At 39.6% G+C, this 25,818-nt stretch overlaps 1 protein-coding gene across 1 annotated transcript in view; it reads left to right on the top strand.

The window, feature by feature from the left end:
* The window catches only part of DISC1 (DISC1 scaffold protein), a 555,671-nt gene that overhangs the window by 73,704 nt on the left and 456,149 nt on the right, over positions 1-25,818 (top strand). Inside the window, exons 2-3 of the mRNA XM_069064870.1 lie at positions 2,512-3,515; positions 13,382-13,451. Coding sequence (XP_068920971.1) covers positions 2,512-3,515; positions 13,382-13,451 — 1,074 coding nt within the window. The remainder of the gene's footprint in view (positions 1-2,511; positions 3,516-13,381; positions 13,452-25,818) is intronic.

Genomic DNA, 25,818 nt, shown 5'->3' with positions numbered 1-25,818 from the left:
GAGAGAGAGAGAGAGAGAGAGAGAGAGAGAGAGATTTTAGCTCCTTGATATCAAGGACTGTTTTCATTTTTATCTTTCTTTCTCCAGACTCTTGATTAGTTGATCAGTTCATGGCATATATAACAGGAGATCAAAGGATTCTTACTAATTAATTATCCCCAACACCTAGCACAGTGCTCTGTACATAGTAGAGACTTAAAACATATTTGTTGTATTTGTTATTTATGCCTTTGATATTCTGCATAGCACTTAGCACAACGTTTTACCTGTTAGTTCATTATTCACTTGTTTCAGTCATGTCCAACTCTTCATGATCTCATTTTTTTTTTGGCAAAGATACTGGAGTAGTTGGCCATTTCCTGTTCATTTTACAGATGAGGAAACTAAGGCAGACAGGGTTAAGTGACTTGTCCAGGGTCACACATCTACTAAGTGTCTGATGCCAGATTTGAACTCAGATTCTTTTAACTCCAGAGTTGACTTTCTATCCATTGTGCCACCAAACTACCAAAATACACATAGTGTTCAATATATTGCTGATTAGTTAATAGGGTAATGGAAGGAGCTTTGGATCTAGAATTAGAGGAACTAGGTTGAATCCTGGTTTCCTTGTTTAGACAGTTAAGTGAAAGAGCTCTGAGCCTAGAGTCAACAAGACCTGAGTTCAAATTTGGCCTAAGACACTGGTTGTGTGATGCTAGGCAAGTCACTTAGCCTCTCTTTTCCCCAGTTCCTTCATCTGTAAAACAGGGATAATAATAGTATCTATTTCCTAGGGTTGTTGTCAGAATAAAATTAAAGCATTTGTAAACCCTGGCCCACAGTAGGCCCTTAATATAAAAACTTGTTTCTCTTCTCCACCTTTATTTTTCCTTGTTACATGATTATATTCTATTATAATCCATATCAATTATTATGACCTTTGATAATTTTTAAAACTCATTTGCTCTTGGTTTCCTAATTTATAAAATAAAATAGTTAGACTTGATGAGCTACAACATCCCTTCTAGTCCTAAATTCTATGTTTCTATGAAGTTCTATCAACACCAAGTTACCATGTGATAATGCCCACCCTTCACCTTCTGCCTTTCAAATCATCATAGAAGCATAGAATTTAGAACTAGAGGGGATGTTGTAGCTCATCATCATCATCATCATCATCATCTTCACCACCACCACTACCACCACCACCATCACCATCACCATCACCACCACTGCCACCACCACCACCACTGCCGCCATCACCAATCAATCACCAAATCAATCACCAATCACCATTCTCAGGGGAAACTCCAGCACCGTCACTATCAATATCACTACCACCACTATCACCACTACTTTCTTACTAGGTAGAACTCTGGGTTCTAAAACTAGAAAGCCCTCAGTTCAAATCTCACCACTTATACTCTGGTCAAGAATCTTAACCTTTCTATGCTCTAGGAAACTCTAACATTGGAATCTGCAAATATGGTATTGTCTTTAATTGGAAGAAGGAGTTTCCTTTTCTGAGAGTTCCTTATACCAATGAAATTATAAATCCAGTCTCTATTCCCTACCTTTGCTACCATCACCTTACATTTTATTGCTGCTCCAAACTTTTCACTTAATACTTTAGGCCATTTCATTTGAATTTCTAAAGTGTGATTATGTAAGACTTGAAAATTTGTGTCTGCTCTATGGCTTTCAAGTCCTGCCCCAACACTGTATGAAGAGCCAAACCTTTAGGTAGGGCATAACAAACAGTGTAAAAGGGTAACGTAACCCTAGGTTAGAGAACCTTTCAAGAAAGCCTCTTCTATAATGGCATCAGTGAATATTAAAGTCAATGTACATAAATCAGGTGGTCATATGTACTTCTATCACTAGTTCACTGGTCTTTAACTATGAGTTTCAGTTTGATGAGTATGTTAATTTTTCAGCTTCAGATGAGTTGGTTGCTATTGCTTGACATTTTGTATTTTTTTGCTTTTTGGAGGAGGGAATGCAGGGCAATTAGGGTTAAGTGACTTGCCCAAGGTCACATCACGTGGCTAGTAAGTGTTAAGTGTCTGAGGGCAGATTTGAACTCAGGTCCTTCTGACTCCAGGGCCAGTGCTCTATTCACTGGACCACCTAGTTGCCCCCATTGCCATTTCTATTGCAAGCTGGGAAAGGACTACAGGCAGGCAGCTAGAGTTCCTGTGTTGAACTGGGGGCATAACTAACAGTGTGATCATTTCCTCTGCTGGGCATAAGAACTTTTAAAAATATATACATAGGTATTTCTGCATGTTCTGAAGCAAAGAGTTTAAGAAAATGTTTATGTAAAAGTATAAAAATGTAAGAATGCTCATATTTATTTGTGCACTCTAGGATCTAATCTATGCCAGTGGCACCAAGGTATGGGATATGTTTGGGGGTGGGTTGTCCTCTGAAATCTTTTCCCAAAGCTTAAGGGATCCTCACCCTCACCAAGAGTAGTTTAGCTAAGACCAATGGATTGACAGGGTCATTTTCTTTCATCTTTTTCAGGTAAGCAGGACCAATTGCTGCCTACTGGCTCCTTTCAGAAGAAGAGGTTGGCAAGAAAGCCTGGCTATATGAGGGCAGACACCAGGCCACGGCTAGAATGCCTTTCTTCTACAGCTCACTCTTCATTCAGCCTGAAGGAGCTGGGCCATGGCAAGGACAACAGAATGACTGAACTCAAGACCTGTACCATGGCCAGACCAGGAGACTCTGATTTGAGAAGACAGGGTTTCAGCTCCTCAGCTGGGAATCCCATCCTCAAGGGAAGCAGAGTCATAGGGCATAGTATACTAGGAAATTTCTGGTCTCAGCCAGGATCAAATACCAAACTGACTGATGGTGTAACTGATTTTACTGGTCCCTCTGCCCCTGTTTGTTTGGAAAATTTTTTACCCCCATGTAGGCCTGAGACCTCCCTGGCCCCTTGGGAGGTGGCTGGAGGTGTCAGAACTCAGGGCTCTGTGGTACAGAAGGAAGCAAACAACTCCCATGACCAAGTAGGCCTCCAGCAGACCCCTACAACCCCACCTAGCCCTCAAGATGTCTTTAACTCAAGTTTCAGTTTTATACGACTTTCTCTACGATCTGCTGGGGAGCGAGGAGAGGCTGAAGGTTGCCTCCCCACAAAGGAGGTAGAGCCCCCTTGTCAAAGTCCCACAGAGGTACAAGCAGAAAATACCAATGTGAATGAATCTGTCAATAGGCAGGGCAGTTCAGGAACCTGTGAGGCCCTGAGGCCCATCCCTCAGCCTTGCAATTGCAGGACTGCCCAAGGTCCTCTGGGCACACCCCTGGCCAGCAGTATCCAGCCTCAGAAGGAGGTTTTCTCTCTCAAGGATGCAGATGCAGCCACCTCCTGTTCCCCAGATTCCTCCTCCATAGACTCTTCAGTTACCTCAGGCTATGAGAGTAGTATCATGGCAAGTGATCACAGTTGGGATACCCTGGTCAAGAAATATGAGCCAGTGCTGATGGACTGCCTTCTGAGTAACCGGGCCATGCTGCAGGTTGGTGTTTCCTTGATCCGTGTCTGTGCAAGAGGAGAGGGTGGGGGTGGGGATAGTTAGGGGAAGGTCTAACCCTCAGTGGTTAGGTGGGGATGGTCTAACCCTCAATGGTTAGACCAAAGCATGTATTAACCTACTGGGCAAAAAGACAGAAAATGATTTTGTGCCTTGGCTATGTCCTTTTGAGAGATTTCAGCAGTTCAATTTGTGGCTGATTACAAGGGAGGGGAATGACTGATTTTCTATTTCTTTATCTCCATCCCTGTCTTTTCTCCTCTTTCCTCCTCCTCATCTGCTCAGATTTGTACTTGTAATTGAGCTCTTGTTTATTCTTCCTTTCCTGCAGGGTGTTCTAGGTCCAGCTCATTTTGGAAGAGGGGAGGGGAGGCAGGACTGACTGATACTGGAGTGAGATGAGCCAACTTGTTAAGACAGGATGTCCCAAAAGTCTTAGTGCCACTTTAAACTTTCATAGCTTAGAGTTACTCTAAGCTATTAAATAATGATTGCAGGGAACACTTATATTGATTTAATCTTAGATCTACCAGATTACTGAAGTATTACACAGGATATCCCCCAAAGTCCCAATAATAATTGGAGAGATTAAAATGGCAGAAAGACTTTTGGGACACCCTGCAGAATACTTTATTAATATGATAGATCTAAGGTTAAATTGAGACAGGTATGCCTTCCAATGGTACAGATCAAAATCTCCACACTGTACGATGTCATAGATTTAAAGATGAAAGATTTGAAGATAATGCCCATTCCTACTACAATGCTTTCCCAGTGTAGGGCAGAAGAACTCAGGTTCTAGTAGGGGCACTTGTCATGCCCGGGCACAGGGACTTAGTGATTGATTCTGGCAGAATGAGTACTGGGCTTTAGTAATGCTGGCAACAGCACAGATGAGAGCTCCAGAAGAGTTGGTTAGGGGATTCGTGGGTGCAGATACAGGCTCCAGAAGCTGAGCAGCTCCTGGTCATAGTGGCAAAAGGCAAGTCCAAGGTAGCCTATAGCTTACTGTATTATAAAACTGATTGGTCTTTTCATATTGCTCTGAACAATACCTAATGATAATTGTATGGTGGCATTGTTGGGAGGGGGGTTACTTTTAAGTGACAAGAGATAATTGAAAGTGTTTAACCATCCCCTACCAAATAAAGAGGAGACACTCCCTCAGAGTCTTGTGCTGCCTGAAACAGACTAAAATAAAATTGGGAAATGTTTAGCAAAATAAATAAAAATATAGATAGTTTATTTATAGTTTAGAAGACCTTACCACCAAGGACTAAAGAGTGGTAGAAGCAATATCCTAACTCCTCCCCCCATGCAAATTAGGCAAGTTTTTCCTTAAAAAGATGTCATTTTGGAGACTTGGTTGACTCAGGGAACTGAAGGCTCAGGATGTTGACTTCAATTCCTCATTGATTGAATACAAAACACCCACAAAGAGCTCCAGGTACCCTCTCTACTTTACTGGTAAAAAATGATGGACAAATCAAGCAATAGAGTATCACTGCAAAAATCAAATCAAGGTAGCCTCAAAGACTATTCTTGTTGAATGTCCTTTTCCTGCTATAGATAAGTAAGTCTTTTCTTAATTGTTGAAGAATTTTCAAATGTCTCGTTTTGTTCCAATATCCATCCTATACTCACAGGAAACTGGACTAAGTGAGGTTCAGTCAAGAACAGCCTGATTAGAACCTGGAAATACTGACAATTTGGGTCCTGATGATTCAGTTAACGTTCTGGTCAGTGTGATGCAACTGCTCCCAAGTGCCAAAGAAATAAACAGATTGGCATTGGTTTGCAGTCTGGTCTTACAACTGTTGTGATAATGGTAGAGTGGAGAATGGTACAGTAGATAATGTTCTTTCACAGTCTTGTATGACAAGAAGGCAAGCTGTAATGGAACTTATTAAAAATGTCAATACACCACCTGCTGGAAATAACTTAATGCATATGGCCCTGACCATTAAAAATAAGCAAACCCTGTGCATGAATGGACTGTAGATATGAATACTTTCATTATACAAAGGTACTATATATCATAACCAAATTAGAAACAGATCAGTTTTAGGGAATATTGCCAGTTTTAGGGAAGAGCTTCATGCTTCTTTCTACCAATAATATCTTCTGCTTCAAGTCACACAACAAAGTATTACTGGCCAATGAATGGCAATTGTAAGGGATAATTAAGCCTTGATTGAACAAAACAGGAGATGAAATTGAAGAGATATTAAAATCTGAAGAGGGAAAAGTTAAAGAACCTGAGGTCATTGAAAATCTGTACTAACTGCCAACTCCAGAAAGTCTAGTTAATAATGGAATAGATCAAAACAATACCGATGTCTCAAATGACTTTGAATAGGCGATATAGTGAAATTTTAAAAAAAACCCTTTTTGAATTCAACATAATCTGTCTAGTAGATCAGTTATACTGAGTAATTTCATAATTTATATAAGAGCATATATAATTACAAATGATACATCTGTATGATCTTACATATATAATATCTAATGTATGTAGATAAATATAACATATGCAAGATTTTATATATAACTATAAATAAGAATAATTTTATTTCTCTATTAACATATTTATAATAAATACATTTATATATAAATATATAAGAGTAATTTAATGATAAATGTAGATTATGTAAGGAAATGGTAGAAAATGAGCAAGAATATAAAAAATTTATCACCTACTGAATAGTTAGCAAGATATAACCAGGTGGCCAGAATTATATATCTGAAGGTCATTCTTTTTCTTGGAATGACAGAAGATAAATTCTCATCCCAGAAATACCTTGAAATAGTCTGGAGAGCTAGACTTATGAACTGGACTACCATCACGGACCAAACTGTTGCACAGATATTTTTGATCCATAAAGAATTTAAATAGATCTTATCAGACTAACTACAGGAAATGACAGCTTTTAAAAATATAGAGACCCAGCAGGGGAGATCATCTTGTACAGGAACAGAATGATGTACATATCATCCCTATTGTCCTGTGGGTTACTGGAGACACACTTGAAGATGCTTTCATTCATCCTACAGGGTATGAGTTTACATCCTAACACTGTTATCAGACTATAAAACAGTTCTTTTTTCTATTTAATATTAAATATTAAAAAATACCTGAGACGTGTCTCAGGAACGTTTTTATCTGAACCCTATTGGAAAAAAAAGATGAGATAATCATGATGCTAGTAATTAATGATGATGGTGATGGTGATGGTGATGGTGATGGCACCTTGTGCTGGTGTAACTCCTTAACTTTTTCTAAGGGCCTTCACATCTATTTTCTCCACATGGTTTAATGAAAAGAGCATTGTATTGCATCTGCTAAAAGGGTGAGAGACTCAGGACTGACAGGTCCAGTCTCTACTTCTATGTGATAGGCACTGAAGATATAAAGACAAAACCAAAATATTTCTTAAGTAGCTTTCGTTATATTGGGGTAGACCACGTGTGAATAAAAAAAAAGTATATGAAAAATTTGCATGTTGTGAGTGTGGGGAAGGAGGATTCTAATAGTTAGGATCCATGTAGAAGATGATGCTTGAGCTGAGCCTTGAAGAAAAATGGAGATTCTGGGAAATGGACATGATGGAAGGAATGTATTCCAGTGACCAAGTGTAGCTAATGCAAAGGTACCAAGAAAGGATGGGGCATATGGGATATTCAAGGGGGACTAGCACCTCTGGTGTGAAGGCTTGCTGAGCCCTTTCCAGAGCTGCTTCTCTACTTTTGGTGTAGATCTTTCATCCAACTCTCACTTGTGACTCCAAGAAATAGCATGTACAGTGGCCACACCCTGATAAAATTGTCTTGGCAGATGGGCTAAATCAGGTTGAAGGTGACCAACAGCCCTCAGACCTCATCAGTGAGTTGTCTACCCAAGCATGTGGATGGAATGGGTGGATGAGAACAATTTGTTCCAACAGCCATGAAGGAGGTGCTGGGGAGCACTTAAAGCTTTAGGCATCAAAGACTGTAAGGTCAGCCACATCTGGGGCCAGTTGTCTTGACTTTTTGTCCAGCCACTGAATTTCGATGACTCTGGAAGAGAGAGTCAGGCTGATGACTTTGTGCAGCTCTGCCTTACTTAAATCCAATTCATAGGCAAGTCAGGACATAACCCATGATGTCACTGGTCCTCTTTGAAAAATTGAAGGCAAACCAAGATAGGAGATGGAATTTTGTGCATGAGGAGCCATAAGATAGGCAATTTGGCCAGACTGTAGAATGTCTAATGTCTAATGTATATAGAATGTATCATAAGGCCTCAAAAAGTAGATTGAGGTCAGGTTGTACAGGGCTTTCAAAGCCAGAGTAGTTTATATTTGGTCCTAGAGGCAATAGGAAGCCCATTCAAGTTAATTAAATAGGGGAGTATCCATTAAGTATGGTCAGAACTGTATGAAAATATTACTGTGACAACATTATTTTCCCAATATTAGGAAGGTATGTAGGTATGTTGTATTGGCACTTTGGAATGGCATAATATTTAGCATGCTTGGTTGATACATCTTTCAGAGGCTACGGATAGATATCTCTTAATTGGAATGTTCCTGGAGAAATCAGCTAGTAAGATGAGGGGCTTGCCCTTTTTGAAGAATTATGTATTTTGTTTACGAGAAAAGCAATTGCGTGTGTGTGTGTTTTATGTATGCACATATAGACATAATCTGTAGTGTTGGATTTGAATAACAGGATATAAAGCTGGAAGGGACCTTAGAAATGATATAGTCTAGTTTTTGTGTCGTGGACTTCTTTGACATTTTGTTGAGGCCTATGAACCTCTTAGAATGTCTTTAAATGCACACAATACAATACTTAGGATTACCAAAAAACCCCTAATTATATTTAAATATAGTTATCAAAATATTAACCAACCCCCCTCCCTCAAGTTTACATTCTAGTTTGAGAACCCTTGATCTAGCCCAACTCCAGCACTACAGATGAGGAAACTAAGGCCCAGAGAAGCTAAATGACTTTCCTATGATCAGTCTGGTAGGAAGTGATAGTTAAAACTTGAACCCAGTTCCGCTGACTGTACACATCATGTATTAGGTGAAAGTGTCTGAAAACAGTGTTTTATACAGGGTGGATGCTAAATAAATGTTAACTGAATGGGGAAGCAGTAGGAGAGGGGGGTTATTGGTATTCCTAAAAAGTCCTCCCTATTTTGCTTTCAGTTGTCCAACTCAACCGCCAACATCCTGGCCCCATTCCCTGCCTGCTTTGATCTCCATGGTCAGATGGTCAGGGAGCCAGAAGCCTCCTTCTCACCAGAGGGAAAATGTTGACTGTGGCTTGGTTCTGCAACTATGGAAATGTGCTACAGATTATTGACTTGATAGGCATTTGGGTTGAGCACACAGATATTAAAAGTTTGATCTGGGAGCCAGTTATACAAATGAATGAAATTTCAACGGACTGTGTGGCTTGATTTTTCCTTTTAAAATGCCAATTAAAACAACAACAATACTATTTTCAAAGACAAGTGAATGATTTAAAAAAAGTGTTGCTGCCCGTTCAAGTGCTGACAAAGTGAGGGAAAAGTAAGAATATTTCCATTGTTTCTGACAGCCTCTTTCCTCATCCTCCGCTTCCTTTTCCCTCCCCCCCGCCCCCCGCCCTTATCCCTCTTGCCCGACAACAAATCCTGTCTTCCAACCAAACAAAAAACTTACCTTGGCAACAACTCTGCTCAAGACTATGAGATTTGGCATGAGGAAGGCTGGTGACATCAGCCAGATTTCCCCTTCTTTTCCAATCCTCTTACTGGGATATGGATCACATCACACTGAATACAGAGAGCTTTTGATAAACAGAGGTTGTGAAGCCTCTAAGCAAATTTGGGCCCTTGGAGGAGTAACAGGGCTAATGGCATTAAGTTAGCATTTTGGATTAGAGGGTGAAGGGGGATAAAGGGGGGGGGGGGGAGAGAAAGAGAGAGAGAGAGAGAGAGAGAGAGAGAGAGAGAGAGAGAGAGAGAGAGAGAGAGAAAGAGAGAATGAATGAATGTGTGTGTGCTGGGGTGGCAGCCTAGTTTGGAACAGCAGTGTCCATGGAGCTGCTTTAATTCACCTCTAATTTAGTACTTGGTTCAATTTAGTTTAGAAACATATGTAAGGTTAATACAACGCACGGTCATATTTCTCCTTTGCCCCTACCATATCTCTCCCCCTTCAGATATAAATTTTTAAAATGAGTAGATTATAACTTAAATGGCCAAATACTGCTAAGCCACTCACAATTTAACCTCCTTGAAAGGAGCTACAGTTAGACTTTTTGAAAGTTTGCATGGTAGAGTGGATAGAGAGTCAGTAAGCCTGGGAGTCAGGAAGGCTCAAATTCTGCCACGATCTTGATTTTATGTGTTTAGTGTGAGGAAGGACATTCACTCATAAGGGCCAACAAATAAACACAGAAGTAATAAGACACAATGTGGAGTCATGATTAAAGGGCTAGTCTGGGATTCAGGAATATCTGGGTTCAATATATGAGCAAAGTCATTTAACCTTAGTACCTCAGGCAGCTCTCTCTAAGACCCTAAGTTACAAAATTGTTGATCTGCATTAATAGAATGAATTTCCACGTTGGCAGTTCCCTCTTCTGAGGAAATCACAGGTACAGATTGCCCTCACCCCCAATTAAACAACAAAACAAAACAAAACCTTCTCAAGTTATGGGGAAATTCTCTCCTCTTGCCTGTTTACTATTAAGATTTGATTATGAGTCTTTCTGCAGCAATTACTTGTGAGGATGCCTTACAGTAAGCTTTTATCTGCTTTCTTTTTTCTTCATTTCACAACTCTATGATGGATTATTGTTATTCCCATTTAAAGCTGAGATAAATGAGACCCAGAAAATGGAAATCATTTTTAGCACGCAGCAAGGACGGGGCAGAACCACGATGAACATTCCTGCTCTTGTCCTCTGAAGTTGTTGCCAGTCTCCCGCCTCTGCCTGACTTTATTGAGCACATCGGCAGAAAGATAAGGAAGAGAGACAGATCCGCTTTATTACTTGTCTGTCTCACTTAACAGCCTTTACCAAGCAGCCTGGTCAAATAAGATGCCCGAGGTGCTAGGATGCTTGCCAGAGCTGGCAGGAGTGGTAAGCTACTGTGTTTCAATGCCCTTGTCTTAGAAGAGTTGTTCAGAAAGGACTTTTTGAGATTCAGAATTTGTCCCCAAAGAAAATAAACAAAAAGTCACCCCCCTCCCCCCAGCTAATTTGACCTTTATTCTGTCCACTGATGCACATAAGATTCCTTTGGAACGGAATGGTGGCTTGTATATGCTTTGTAATAGCTTTTTGCAGAGAGCAGTGACTTTTTCCCCTATGATCTCTTCTAATTATTAAATTCTCCTCATCCTTCCTGTTGGATAGGTATGTTTATCTTGGGAATATAATATTAATCAATATCTAATATTATATAGAGGCAGCGACTTTATTTCATAGTGTGTTCTAATTATTAAATCCTCCTTACCCTTCTTCTTGGATAGGCATATTTATCTTGGGAATATAATATTAAGTAATATCCAGTATCATATTGGGATATGTGGATAATAATAGTTGACCTTGATATAGCACTTGAAGGTCTACAAAACACTTTACATTCATGGTCTCATTTGAGAGACTTAACAGCAACACAGTGAAATTGTTGGTATCATTACCCCATATTTTATGGATGTAGGAAAGGAGCCTCAGAGTAGATAAGTAACTTGCCCAGGGTTACACAGCTAGGAAGTGTCAGAGGCTGGATTTGAACCTAGGTCTTACTTGACCCTGAGTCCAACTGATGAGGTTTGAGGAAGTCCAGGAACCCCAAGACTGAAGGTCCCTGACAGGATCGGGGCATCTGGAATGAATTTGCACACTCTAGCATTCTTTAAGTGAAGGTGGAAAAAGTTTTTTGTTACACTTTTCAGCAAACAAGAGTTCTTAGGGAACTTGCAACCTTATAGGGGTACAGTTAAAGTTTATATAGAATATTCTGTAGTAAAACATGTGCCAAATATGCTAACTAGGTGATTTCAGGGTGGGATTAGGGAGTGGTTAAGGAGTGGTCAATTCTTAAAAGAACATGCACTTTTAGTATCTACTGCACAGGTATTTTACCCAGAGTTCACTGGGAAATAGCCCAAGGAAGGGCTACATGGAGGTGTGGTTTTAGGCCCAAAACATCACTAAGTTGCTCTTTCCCTTTCCCTGTCTTCCTTTCCCTCTCCTTCCCTCCCTCTTTCTCCTTTCCACTAATGATTGGGGAACCTCAATTGTTAGCTTTGCCTTACAAAAAGAAATAAAAATTCAAATACAGAGTTAGAGAATACTTTTGTAAAGGTTCTTTTAATTAAAAGACTTACTGATGTCTTTTATTTTTTATATGACAATCATTTCTGTATAGAACTCCTCCTCGGAAATGAATCCTTTTTTTTAATGACAAAAACAAGTAAAAACAGGCAATACACAGCAGCCGAGTCTGGCTTTGCACATAACATTCTGTCATTGATGGAAGGATGGTAAAATGAGGATCATCCACCTGGAGTTTCCTGACAGTTCACAGCAGCCTCTCATTTTTCCGTAGAGCAGAGAGAAGCCTGTTTCATTATCTGCTCTCTCTGCATAATTATACTCGGGGTTTCCTTTCAGTGGTCTTTTACTGTATAGGTTCTTATTGGGAGAGTTAGAGGTGGCATGCTTTTGCAGTGAAAAAATTATTCTGAATGACTTTCTGTGTAATTAGGGGAATCCTCCACCCTTTCTATACTTGAATTTCCTCAGATGTTTCCACATGTTTCTAGAACATAAGTATGTAGGGCTAACAATGATGATAATTCCTTGGGTTTCAATAGGACCTGAAGAACAAACACAGACATTATATCATTTATTTACATTTTTTGGGGGAGGACAAGGCATTTGAGGTTAAGTGACTTGCCCAAGGTCACACAGCTAGTAAGTGTTAAGTGTCTGAGGTTGAATTTGAACTCAGGTCCTCCTGACTCCAGGGCTGGTGCTCTATTCAGTGCACCACCTAGTCACGCCACTATCATTTATTTTCACAAGATACCTATTTATGTGGAGTGGGGCTGGTGTTCGTCACATTTCATAAATGGACAATCTGAGAGACAAAGAGTTCAAGTGGTAAGCCCAAGCCCATCCACTGGCAGAGCCAAGGCCAACATAGAAGCCTCCTTCCTGCTCTTTCATGAAACTGTTTTGCCAAAATTGAGAAAAAAAGACAATTAGAAATGAATGTTCCAACAATAAATGCTTAGATCACTAGCATCCTGTCTCTAGATGTTGAATAGAACATAATTAATCTTTTTTTAAGATTTGGAAAAATATTATATAATGTAAAGGTCTATGCAAGGTCTTCTAGTGAGCTCCTAATCTGTCTTCAAGGAAGCCTTCTGTGCCTCAGCTTAAGTACCAATAAGAACCTCTGCTCTTGTGTTTCTTCCCTCTCTGGTGTGTTTACATTCATAACTTTAATGTGATTTTTAGAACAGAGAACATTTGGTCAGGAAATTAGCATTCCTTTTCATTATGCATTTTTCCCTTGCAGATAAGGCCTCAATGTGATGTTTTTGTTTAAAATAACTTTCTAACTCTTTCTGTGGATTTTATACTCAAGTTACACTTTTTCTTAGCATTATTTTTTTTCTGGGAAAGCTCATGCATTTTACAGTTGGCACGTGAAATATGTATGTCTGGTTATTTTTAAAAGGAGAAGAGCACAATTTCCAAATTGTTCCAGCTTAAAAAAGGGGAGAAAGAACCTGAGTGTCTGAATAGTATTGTAATTTTAGTTTTTCTTTTCTCTCAAACTGATTTAGATAAAATCCTTGATGTTGAAGCTTCAGAAACTTCAGGAAAAAGCAGTTAAAGAAGATAATTATGACAGAGGTAAATCTCCCTCCCCCCCCCATTCTTACCTTTTCTCTTTCCTGTGACTTCTCCTTTCTTCTCTGTCCTCTCAAAATGAGGAGTCTTGGTAGATCTCTGAGCAGACTCCAACTAGAAACATTTGGATCTCCTATAATATCATTCTTCTGAGGACTTCAAAGCACTATGTATGAATCCTTTTCCTCACAGTTGTAATTTTTTGATTGCCAACAGATCTAGGCAAAAACTATATTTACCCTTTGTCTACTAATTCTTCGTTGGAACTGTTGCCTCATCAATATATTTCTTCTCAATGATGCAGATTACTACTCATTTTTGCTTGTACATGTGTAAAGAAAGACACACCCAGTCCACCCCTTTGTCCAGTAGGACAAGATGCTCAAAATGTGTGGTGTTTCTATGAGCTTAGTAGACACAACACTGTAGAGCAGCTTATCAGCCTCTTCCTCTCTCCAGTAAGTGGCTGGGCTTTCACTGCTTGGTAAGGAGAAAAAGAGAAGTGATGAGATATGGCAACCAAGAGGCAATTGCTGTGGACCAAAGTCAGAGGGATGGGGAGAAGAATGGTGTTCCTCCTGGCCAGTTACATGACTGGAACTGGTCTCAAAGTCATGGGAAGGCCAGGGTAGAATGTCTATGGAAGGCTTCCCCTTCTGGGTCATGCCATTGAGTCCATTTTCCTTGTTCCCTAAATGATGAACTGATTGTGGGAGAGGCAGTTGGAGGTCTCTATCAGCAAAAGGAAACTGGATGGAAAAGCCCTGAGAGTCTGTACTGTGTCCTGAACTCAGAATGGAGTCCATGCCCTTGGTCTCTGGGATCAACCAAGACCAGCGGCTAGGATTCTGAGTCTTCATCTAATGACTAGCATTATTGGACAGTTTGAGAAGGACATCAGCCGGAAACTGTGCCATACCTTTGAATCTTCTTTGAATGCTCATAGTTGGAATAGCCATGGCAAATTAGGATGTCAAACTGTCTCTTCTCTAGAACTCCTGGGTTTGGAATGACCCATGGAAAATGACTCATATACTGCTTGGGGGCTTCCTGATTATAGCAGGAGAAGAGGATACTCAAGCCATGTGGTAGATGTTTTATATATATATATATATATATACCGTGTACAGTTTTATTGTCTTTACTGATTCTCTCCGGAGAGTAAAGTATTTTAAGTATGTTCTGTCTGTTGCTATGGAATATTGACTCCATTATGCCAAGGTCAGGTGACTAGAGCTTAATGAAATACACTAAGTTGAGGAAAAAGGCAGGGTTTTGAAATAAGATAGGCAATTCTGTTTGGGCAATTCATTGTGATTTTACCCCCAAGATTGATGATATTACTCCAAGAGAGGTGGAGCTAAGGAATAGAAAATCATCCACCCTGTACTAATTGTAGAGACCTTAGTACTTCTGCAAGATTTTTAAATTAGTGAACTTGAATGACTGAACTGTGAGGGTGAGCATGGTTTTCCCTGCTCCTGATTTATCCTGTTGAACAGGATCAGGTTAATGGCTAACAGTGCTGCCTGGTGTTTAATATAAAGTATCATTATCCTTTCTTTGAAAAGAGAACATATCCTTTTGCTGAATGTTGATTCCAGGTGCCCCTTAGTTGTACTCATACTATCACTAGTAGTAGTGTTAGTAGCAGTAATAATGTAAGGCCTGGATTTGTGATTTCATTGTGTGGGGAACTTCCAAATTGAAATTTTTTCTGCCATTGAAGATCAGCAACTCAACCATGATTTTTAATCTTAGTTGTGTGGTGCTTTGAGCCAGTATGTGTCGGAGAAAAGACTTCTATAACCGTCTTCCTGACTTCAAGGCTCACTCTCTAGACATGACTCCAAACTATGTCTCTTTAATGTTACTATATTTGTATTTACTTTTGCATTCCTCCTACTTATGAATAAAATTCCCACCATACAATCAAGACTATGTTGGCAAAGGGAGAAGGGAAAGAGGGGAACAGGCATTCATTAAGCACCTGTTGTGTACTAGGCACTGTATACATAATAAAATGAAATAATATTAAATCAGTTATCTCATTAAGTTAAATATTATTAATCATTAATTAAATATTAAACATCTTATTCATGATGAGATAATACTAAATAAATGAGAATCAAATGAAATAATAGTATGGCACATAGGTACAATATGAATACTAGTTGTTATTACCATCATCATTGTTATTATCATTATTATTATATTAAAGATGCTATGGGTAAATGAAGAAGGAGGTAATGGATGCTGAAATCAAGGCATCTGGAAATGATGACAATGGTTTAGAGATTAGGAAAAGTCATCACACAGTTCAGAATTAGGGTTGAAGGGATTAGGAGATAGCCTGGTATAGTTGAATTAAGTCTTAGGAGATCCATATTCTAGTTCAGTACTGGATTTGCCACCAGAGATGTCACCTTAACTCCATTTTGTTGCTCTGAGCCTCAGTTTCCTTATCTGTAAAAAGAGAGAGTTGAGCTAGGCTATATTTTTTTTCTTTTTCAAATTTTTAGTTTATTTATTTTTAGTTTTCAACATTCATTTCCACAAGATTTTGAGTTACAATTTTTTCTCTCCTTGTCTTTCCCTACGCCCACCCCAAAATAGCAAGCCTACTGAATGCCCCTTCCCCCAATCTGTTCTCTCTTATATCTTCCCCCTTCACCCCCCCCTAACTTTCTAGTGGGGCAAGATGGGTTTCTATACCGCAGTATCTGTATATCTTATTTCCCAGTTGCATGTAAAAAAGCAATTTTTAAACATTTGTTTTTAAAACTTTGAGTTCCAGATTTTTTTTCCCTCTTCCCTCCTTACCCACCCCCACTGGGATGATAAGCATTTCAATATAGATTGTACATGTGTAGTTACCCAAATCATTTCCATAGTAGTTATATTGTGAAAGACTAACTATATTTCCCTCCATCCTATCCCACCCCCTCTTATTCTATTTTCTCCTTTGACCCTTTCCCTTTTCAAAAATTTTTGCTTCTAGCTATCCTCTCCCCCAATCTGCCCTCCCTTCTTTCCTCCCCCCTCTTATCCCCTACCCCCCTATTATCTTTTAGGGTAAGATACCCAATTGAGTGTGTATGCTATTCCCTCCTTAGGCCAAATTCAATGGGAATCAGGTTGTCCTATTGCCTTTCATCTTCCTGCTCTTCCCCTCCATTGTAACAGTTTTCTCTTGCTTCTTTTATATGAGATAATTTACACTAATCTATAGCTCCCTTTCTTCTTCTCCCAATAAATTCCTCTCTTACCTCTTAATTTTATTTTTTAGATATCATCCCTTCATATTCAACTCATCCTGTGTCCTCTGTCTATGTATACATGAACATACAAATGCCCACACTCACATATATATTTATATATACACACATCATCCTATACATACATATATGTAAATATGTATATATATATTACCTTCAGCTATCCTCATACTGAGTAAAATCTTATGAGTTATAATTATCATTTTTCCATGTAGGAATGTAAATAGTTCAACTTTAATAAGTTCTTTATTATTTCTTTTCCCTGTTTACCTTCTCAAGCTTCTCTTGCTTCTTGTATCTGAAAGTCAAATTTTCTGTTCAGCTCTGGTTTTTTCATCAAGAATACTTGAAAGTCCTCTATTTCATTGAATGACCATATATTTCCCTGTAGCATTATACTCAATTTTGCTGGGTAGGTGATTCTTGGTTTTAGTCCTAGCTCCTTTGACCTCTGGAATATCATTTTCTAAGCCCTTCAATCCCTTAATATAGAAGCTGCTAGGTCTTGTGTTATCCTGATTGTGTTTTCACAATGCTCAAATTGTTTCTTCCTGATGGCTTGCAGTATTTTCTCCTTGACCTGGGAACTCTGGAATTTGGCTATAATATTCCTAGGAGTTTTCATTTTGGGATCTTTTTAAGAGGTGATTGGTGAATTCTTTCAATTTCTATTTTGCTCTCTAGTTCTAGAATATCAGGGCAATTTTGCTTGATAATTTCTTGAAAGATGGTGTCTTGATCATGGCTTTCGGGTAGACTAGTAATTTTTAAATTCTCTCTCCTGGATCTATTTTCCAGGTCAGTGGTTTTTCCAATGAGATATTTCACATTGCCTTCAATTTTTTCATTTGTTTGGATCTGTTTTATAGTATCTTGATTTCTCATAAAGTCATTAGCTTCCAATTGCTCCAATCTAATTTTGAAGGAGTTATTCTCTTCAGTGACTTTTTGAAATTCCTTTTCCATCTGGCAAAATTTGGCTTTTTAAAACATTCTTTTCCTCATTGGCTTTTTGGGCCTCTTTTGCCATTTGAGTTAGTCTATTTTTTAAGGTATTATTTTCTTCAGTGTATTTTTGTGTCTCCTTTAGCAGGCTGTTGACTCACTTTTCATGATTTTCTTGCATCATTCTCATTTCTCTTCCCATTATTTTCTCCACTTCTCTTACTTGATTTTCAAAATCCTTCTTGAGCTCCTCCATAGCCTGTAATCAATTCATATTTTTCTTGGAGGTTTTTGATGTAGGAGTTCTGACTTCACTGTCTTCCTCCTGCTCCATGCCTTGTTCCTTTTTGTCCCCAAAAAAGGATTCTATCATCTGTTTGTGCTTCCGTTGCTTGCTCATATTGGCAGCCAACTACTTGACTTTTGAGCTCTTTGCCATGGTAGAACTCTGCTTCCAGAATGGAGAGAGCTATGTCCCAAATCACTGGGGTTTTGTAGCTGCCGGAGCTATTAGGAGGGCACCCTCTCTACAGCCCCCACATGCTCTGCCTCACTGGTCACACACTCCAGGACCACCACCCAAGACTGCAATCCGGATCCAAGCAGTTCAAATCAAAAGCGCTTCCCTTCTGAATGGTGTCTTCCTGCCCCTACAATCTTCAGGCCAGGAGCACTGGGAGCAGCCATGGGCAGCAGCTAAAGCCACCGTGCCTCCCCTGCTTCTTGCTTTGGGGGCAGCAGCAGGACTGTGCTCCCCCTGCTCCCAGAAGAGTTCCACACTGATCTTTTGCTTTGAATTTGGCATTTGTGGATTGGAAACCTCTACAGCTGCTGGTGATTTACTCTCGTGAAGTTTGCATCAGCTGCAACTGCTGGTCAGGGGCTGTCCTGGGGCTAAAACCATGGCTCAGTCAGGACTGTGCTGGGTTCCAAGCATGCTGCAATGGACCCTTCCTGCCAGCCTGCTGGGCTTCCTTCAGCAGGAGATTTGTTTCTCTCTGTCACTTTGTGGGTTCTGTAGCTCTAAAATTTGTTTAGAGTCATTTTTTACATGTATTGGAGGAGGTGGAAGCTGGAGCTTCACAGAAGTCCTGTTTCTACTCCGCCATCTTGGCTCTGCCCCCAACAGGGTTGTTTCTATCTGAACTCCATCAAACTGAGGATGTTCTGCCCAAAGGAAAGGAAATTTTTGATGACTGAAAGTTGCCTATTTAATTTGGGGCTTGCTGGCTACTAGGCTGTATTTTTCATCTCTAACAGTCTATGAAGAGTAAGGAGAAGAAAGACAGGATCAGGTTTCTCTCCTTGAGGAAGGTTAAGTCTATGGGATAGAGAGCTAAGTTTTTTCAACACAGTGCTACATATTTTCCTTCCATAAACCAAAATACATTTTAAGTGCAATTCTTTTCTCCCTTGGCATTATAGATAACACATTTAGTTCCTTTAGCCTCTCAGCTACTGAAGGTAGTATTTGTAAGGTACTGTATAGCCTTTGAGGCAGAAACACAATTATATGCGTCTTTTTTTGCCATGTGTGTTTATATTCCCTTCTTGGTGGCTACCTTACTGTGTGTCCCCTATGTTGGGTAGGTGCTTTATCCACTAAGAAAGTGACAACAGTTTGCCTTTCTTCCACCACTGTAGATCCTGTTGTTTTCCTAGCATTGTCTGGACCATTGTTGAGGCAGCTCATTATTCATGTGGAAACCTGACAGCAGCAAGGTTAAACCAGCTGCTGAATGTAGTTAAAGAAAACAAAACAAAATTCAAATTCTGAACTTAAACACCCAATAAGATGAGCATTTGCATATACGAAGTAGAACAGAAAAGGTTTGTACTTGAAATTGTGAATCTGTATTATGTATAGCTCGCTTTTCCTTTAAAACATATGATAAATTCGATGTTGTTTTCAAAACTGCCCTGTTTGTTTTGAACTGATCTTTCTTCTGTTCTCTTTTATGCATTTAAAAATGCTTCTTTTCTAACATTTTTCCTTTTAATTTTTCATATTAGTAGCCCTACTATTCAGTCCCTTCCCCTCCCCCAATTACTCCCTTCCCCCAAATGGAAGAAAAACAAAATTCATATATTGACTATGCATAATCAAACAAAACAAATACCCCATTGGCCTTGTCTGAGAATACATGTTTCATTCTGAACCTTGAGCTCATCAGCTCTTTGTCAGGAGGTGGGTAGCAAATTTCATCACTGATCCTCTGGAATCATGATTGGTCATTGCATTGATCAAAATTTGGAAGCCTTAGTTGTTTTCCTTTACAGTAATCTTACTGTAAAAACTGTTTTCTTGATTCTGTTTATTCAGTTCACACAAGTCTTCCCAGGTTTGTTTGAAAGTTTCCCTTCCATAATTTCTTACAGAATAGTAATATTTCATTACATTCATATACCATAGTTTCTTCAGCTATTCCTAATTGATGAGTACCCCCTTAGTTTCCAGTTCTTTGTTGCTACATGAAAAAAAAGCTACTGTAAATTTTTTGTACATATGGGTCTTTTTCTTCCAAAAACCCATATGGATTCTTTTCTCTCTTTGGGGTGTGGACCTAGGAGCAATATCACTGGGTCAAAGGATACACTCAGTTTAGTGACTTTTGGGGCATGCTTCCAAATTACTTCACAAAATGGCTGGAGCAAGGAATTAGGCTCTTCTGGAGTGGATGGCTTATTAGAATGGAGCAATAATTTAAGCTACCTGGGCCAGCTTAACTGTGGGAAGGCAGGAAGGAAAGAAATAAGGAAGAAAGAAAAAGGAAGGAAAGAAAAAAGCATTTATTCTTTACTATGTGCCAAGAACTGCCATCAGTGGTGGGGGAATAGAATAATTTAAAAGACAGCCCTTGCCTGCCCTCAAGAAGCTTACTTTCCAATGAGTGAAGACAATGCGCAAAGGGAATTGAAAAATTGTAGCCAGGGTAAGTAAGGTCCAGAAAGGCAATGAAGGCAGGCCTGGACCACTCCACAAAATGAAGTCTCCCCAAGAACTCACCAATGGGAGAAGGAGGCGGGTCTTACAGCAAGTAATCGCCGCTGCCCCTTGGGTTTCTAAGCCCATTTTCTACAAGGGGCGTGTGAACTTTTAGCATTGTCCTTTCTTGTTCTTCTCATAGACCCCTTTGATGTATAGAAGGACCAAGGTCTTCAGGAACAAAGCAAAAGGAGCTAAGGGCAGGGGTTGTACCCGCCCAAGACTATGTGGAAAGTCAGGCTAAAACCAAAAATTGGACTCAGGTCCTTAAGTCTAATTCTTTTCTATCATGAACTTCATCTCTGGCATGAACATTTGTCTGTTTTTATTTAATGGTATTTAATAGTAGGACTATGAGCCACATCTGAATTAAATAAGGTCTTCAGTTATTTCAGTAAAAGTCTGGATAATTTGATCTTATCTGTTTTGATCTGATATTATCTACATGTCAGTCAGTGGCTTATTTTGTTTATATTATTAACAACCCCTTCCTCCCTTCCCTATAACTATATTGAGTTCACCAAATTGATTGATTGAACTGATAGAATTAATTGATGTAATAAGAATGTAAATTTGGAAGATCTTCCCTGCCCCTAGGCTAATGTGCACCTGAAGCCTGGGGAGGGAGGCTTGTTTTTCAGTAGATACTTTTTGATTGGCCAGTGGGTCCAAAAGTTTGTTACATTCTCTGAGCCAGGAGAAGGCTATATAAGCCCTGATGTGTAGCTTTGTTTTGGGACTCACTTTGAGAAGTATTCTGTGATTTGATCTGAATTCTGGGAAGCCGTTGTTGAGAGTCCCCCGGCTTTGAAAAACCCAGAATGTGGAAACCCAGATGTTGACTGGGTATGGATGTAATGGTTGGACAGTTTGGAAATCTGTCTACTTGATGTTTCTGTCTTGATAATTATACCTGTATACTTTGAGGTTCAGGGTGCTGACCTTTTCTCCTGAACAAGGTAAACGATATATGTCTGATTGATTAAAGTAAGCTTGTTAACCCATTTTGAGTTGCTTTCCTTTAACAAAGCAGATCCAAGAACCTGTGTGAGCAGCCACCCTGCTGACGCTGGGGTGCTTGCTACTACAATTGACTGCCTAATATGTGCTCTGGGTTCCTTACAACCTTTTTGCTGCTTTCCCTTCTCTTTACACCCAAGTAATTCTTGCTTCGCTAATTTTATAGTTCATCCCAGAATGGGTTCTCTTACTCCTCTATTTTTGCTTGTTTGGTTTTGATTATTGGTCCAGTTCTGTGATTTGATTGGTGTGGGGGACTCCAGGTTGAAACTCCCTCCATTGACTCAAACCAACTACTTTTCTATAACTTGTAGTCTTAGAGACTTACCTTGGGCCCAGAGAAGTTAAGAAATGTACTTGTTCGAAGTCACATAGTATATATCAGTAAGAACTTGAATTCATATCTTCCTTACCCTAATGGTGGCCCTTAGAGTAGAGAGTCACTAGAACACCATGTTTTTCTATTTCTTAGCAAAGGTTTTAGTAATGAAGACCAAACCAGAGTTTGCGTCTGTATCACAAACATTATATCCTTATCTTTGGGAGCATTTGCATTAACATAATTTCAATGTCATGAAAACCAAATGCCATGTGGAAAAAGATATAAAAAATGATGATGGCTATGTAATATTTTTGTTTTAGGACTGTGTTTGGATTCTCCTTGGGTGACTTACTAATTTTGTTCATTTGCACTGCGGTTAATTTCTGGAGCACTGGTGGGAGAGGTGGATATTCTTGCATCTTCACATTACTTTGCTGAAATTAGACATGAAGGACATTGAGTGAATGTTCTCTATGATATATTGAAGATGAACCAGCTGTTTGGAAGGGCCAGAAACTGAGCTCTCAGGAGGAGGGATTTAGGCTGTTCACATATCAATATGTTCATGTCTTCCTTTGCCATGCAAAGTGACAATCAAAGTGTTATCCAACCTGAAAAGGTCAGAAACAGAGTATTCCTTAACAGCTCCCCCAATTTTCTCTAAGTGTACCTATACCCACCTACCACTGCGACATTTGTTGGCAGTGAAGGTTGTCAGCCTGCAGAAAATAACCTTCTGATGATTTGAGAGTCACTCTGGTATTAAGAATTTTGCTTGTGTAAAGCCCATCTTCCAAATTAAAAAAAAAAATTAGTTGGAAAGCAGGCAAGCAACCCATTTTTAAGTCATGCAAATTGTAATTCAGCATTCAAAGATTTACTCTTCATCATCTTTGCCTATTTTCCGCCTCTGAAGGCTTAATTTCACGACCTAGATTCTCTTATCCTGTGTGGCTTTGTGGAATGTCTGTTGAATGACATTGGGTGACATTGAGGAAATTGAATTGAACCCTGTTTAGGAAGTTTGTTGATTTATAAGTATGGGGTCAGCTCAGTTGCTGAGGGCAGAGGGAGAAAAAAAAAAGGGAAAGGAGAAACTATGAAGGTAGTAGAGAACCAAGATGAGACTAGAGAAGAAAAGGGATGAGAGACACAATCCCTACTGAACTTTTACTATAAGATGGGTATCTGCTTCCATGTTGCCAGAGAGAGAAGCTGAGATTGCCTACTAATTATTTAATTTCTTCATTTAAAATGGTTATTTTAAGACATGGCATTCATTTCCCCCTGTCTAATGGCAATGACACGGTGCTTTGTTTTCTTTCTGTGGCTGCTTGCCTGCCACCAGTTGTGGGTGATGGCCCTATAGAGGCAATTAATTTGCTTTTTATAAGCTGTCCAGTCACTTAATTAAATCTTGCCTTCTATTAACAGCTTCCCCTTCCCATCCCTACCCTCCATCCCATGCTTGAACAGGGGGAGGGAGAGTAGAAGCAGATAAGTGTGTTGATAGTTTAGCAGTTTAAATGGTGGGCTACTTTTAATAAGCCTACAACTTGCTGATGCAACCTAAAGACTATTGGACCCTTCCATATGTACTGCTGCAGCATGGTTAAGACTTCTGAGACTTTCCATCCCCATTGCAGCTGAACTTTGTTTTATATGTTGTCTCCCTCAATCAACTCAAGTTCCTTGAGAGCATGGACTGTTTTCCTTTTGCTAGTTCCATTCCCAGTACTCAGCACAGTTCTTGCTGTGTAATAAATACCTAATTAGTTCATTTTCATTCGTTCACATGAGTCATAAATTTGTAATGGGTAAAATAAGCTCAGTTTTTGGACTATTCATTCATACTCAGCAATTCTGGAGCAAGGGTTGAGAAATCATTGGGATATTATATTGGGATGAGAATTTGAAGTTTGGGAATGACATAAGGTAGGACAGCAGAGAATTTGGAGTTGATAACTAAGGAGAAATTAAAATAGAAAACTGTGGAGTTAAAGAGGCAAAGAGGTATGGAGGAAAGTGAAGCCAAAATTGGGGAGGTATCCTGAGAAAATTGGTATGGCAGGTGATGAAAAGATTAAGTGTGAGTGTGAGAAGATAGGCTAGTATAGTGTGATCAGAGTAGAAGGTCAGTGTTCCAGTTGCTGAAGAGGGGTGTAATTCAGAGAGCTAGAGAGGTCTAAGGTGAGGCCATGTTGGTATGTGGCAAAAGGGAGGTAGAGAAGGTCATTGAATATGACAAGGGTTGAGATATCATGTGGTCAGTTTGTCTACATGAATATCATTTTCTGAGGATAATGGCAGGAGGTAGAAAGGAAAAGTCTGTGAGCAAGGGATGCTAAAGTCATAGAAAACAATTAGGGAAATGATCTAGAGTTACAAGATCTTAGTAACAAGGATGTGGAGAAGGTGATGCAAGCATAGGACATGAACCTTAAAAGAGGAAAAGTCATTTTGGGAGAGTAAAATAATGGTCTTTAAGTAAAAAGTGGCAGTGGAGGGACAAAAAAGATCATGCTTAACCTTCCTCTTGGCCCTATGGGTTGAGGGAAGTAGGAGAAGTAATCACTCATGGACTATATAGGCCAGGGGTTATATAAAAGATGTGGCATTTCTCAGAAGAGTCAAGTGCCCATTAAGGTGAATGGGAAGGAAAGTTTGTTGAAAAGTTCAGGAATAGAGGGAAGTTTGCTGACAGAGCAGAGGTAGCAGAAGGTACAGTGGGATGGGTAAAACAGGGCAGAATATGTCTGGGCACAGATAATGCTCACACTTAAGGCATTTTTATTAATATATTAATTAAATCATAGAGCCTGCAAAGCCAGTATGATAGAGGGAGATTAGCTCCAGTGCTAAGATTTATCAAGACTTCCTGTCCAGTCAGTTGATAAATTAGGTGTTCATTGTGTCAGGCATGGGATAAGTGATAGATAAACTAAGAAATGAAAAACAATGCCCTGCTTTCAAGGAACTTACATTCTAATGGTGGAGACAACATGTGAATGAATAGGCACGTACATATCTAATCATTGCCAAATCTTGTAGTTTCTACATTCACAATCTCTCTCAGATTCAGCCCCTTATTCCCACTTGGCCACTGTGTTAATTCAGTCCCTTATCACCTCTTACCTAGATTATTTTGGCACCCTACCTCAAGTGTCTCCCCACTCAAGTGTCTTACACACTACTGTCAAGACAAATTTTTTTTCCCTTTTTGGAGGGCATTTGGGGTTAAGTGACTTGCCCAAGGTCACACAACTAGTTTCTGTGTTGTGTCTGAGGTCAAATTTGAACTCAAGTCCTCCTGACTCCAGGGCTGGTGCCACTATGCCACTTAGCCACCCCAAGACAATTTTCTTGAAGTGCATATCTGACCTGGTGAATTTTCCACTCAATGAACTTGAATGGCTTCCTATTGCTTCTAGGATTAAATATAAACTTTTCTGGTTAGTTTTTTTTTTTTTAAGCAATCGGGGTTAAGTAACTTGCTCAAGGTTACATGGCCAGTTATTTCTGGGTGTGGTGCTGAGTGTCTGAGCCCGGGATTTGATCTCCAGGTCATCCCAACACTGGAGCCGGTGCTCTTACTTGCTGTGCTACCTGGCCACCCCTTGCTGGTTAGTTTTTAAAGCCATATACAAATTTGCCCCAACCTGTCTTTCCATCCTCATTGGACATTACTCCTTATTCCACACTCTGACATCAAACCAAACAGGCCTCCTCTTTGTTCCACATACATGACATTGGATTTCTTGACTCCATGCCATTGTATTGGCTCTCTACCATTCCTGGAATGGACTCCCTCTTCTGCCT

This window comes from Petaurus breviceps, unplaced genomic scaffold, assembly GCF_028583685.1.
Source record: "Petaurus breviceps papuanus isolate PSGF00001 unplaced genomic scaffold, PetGlider_PUasm1.0 90650, whole genome shotgun sequence".
Taxonomy (NCBI): domain Eukaryota; kingdom Metazoa; phylum Chordata; class Mammalia; order Diprotodontia; family Petauridae; genus Petaurus; species Petaurus breviceps.
Note: the sequence above shows the minus strand (reverse complement) of the source record. Positions and strands in the feature narration are given on the sequence as shown.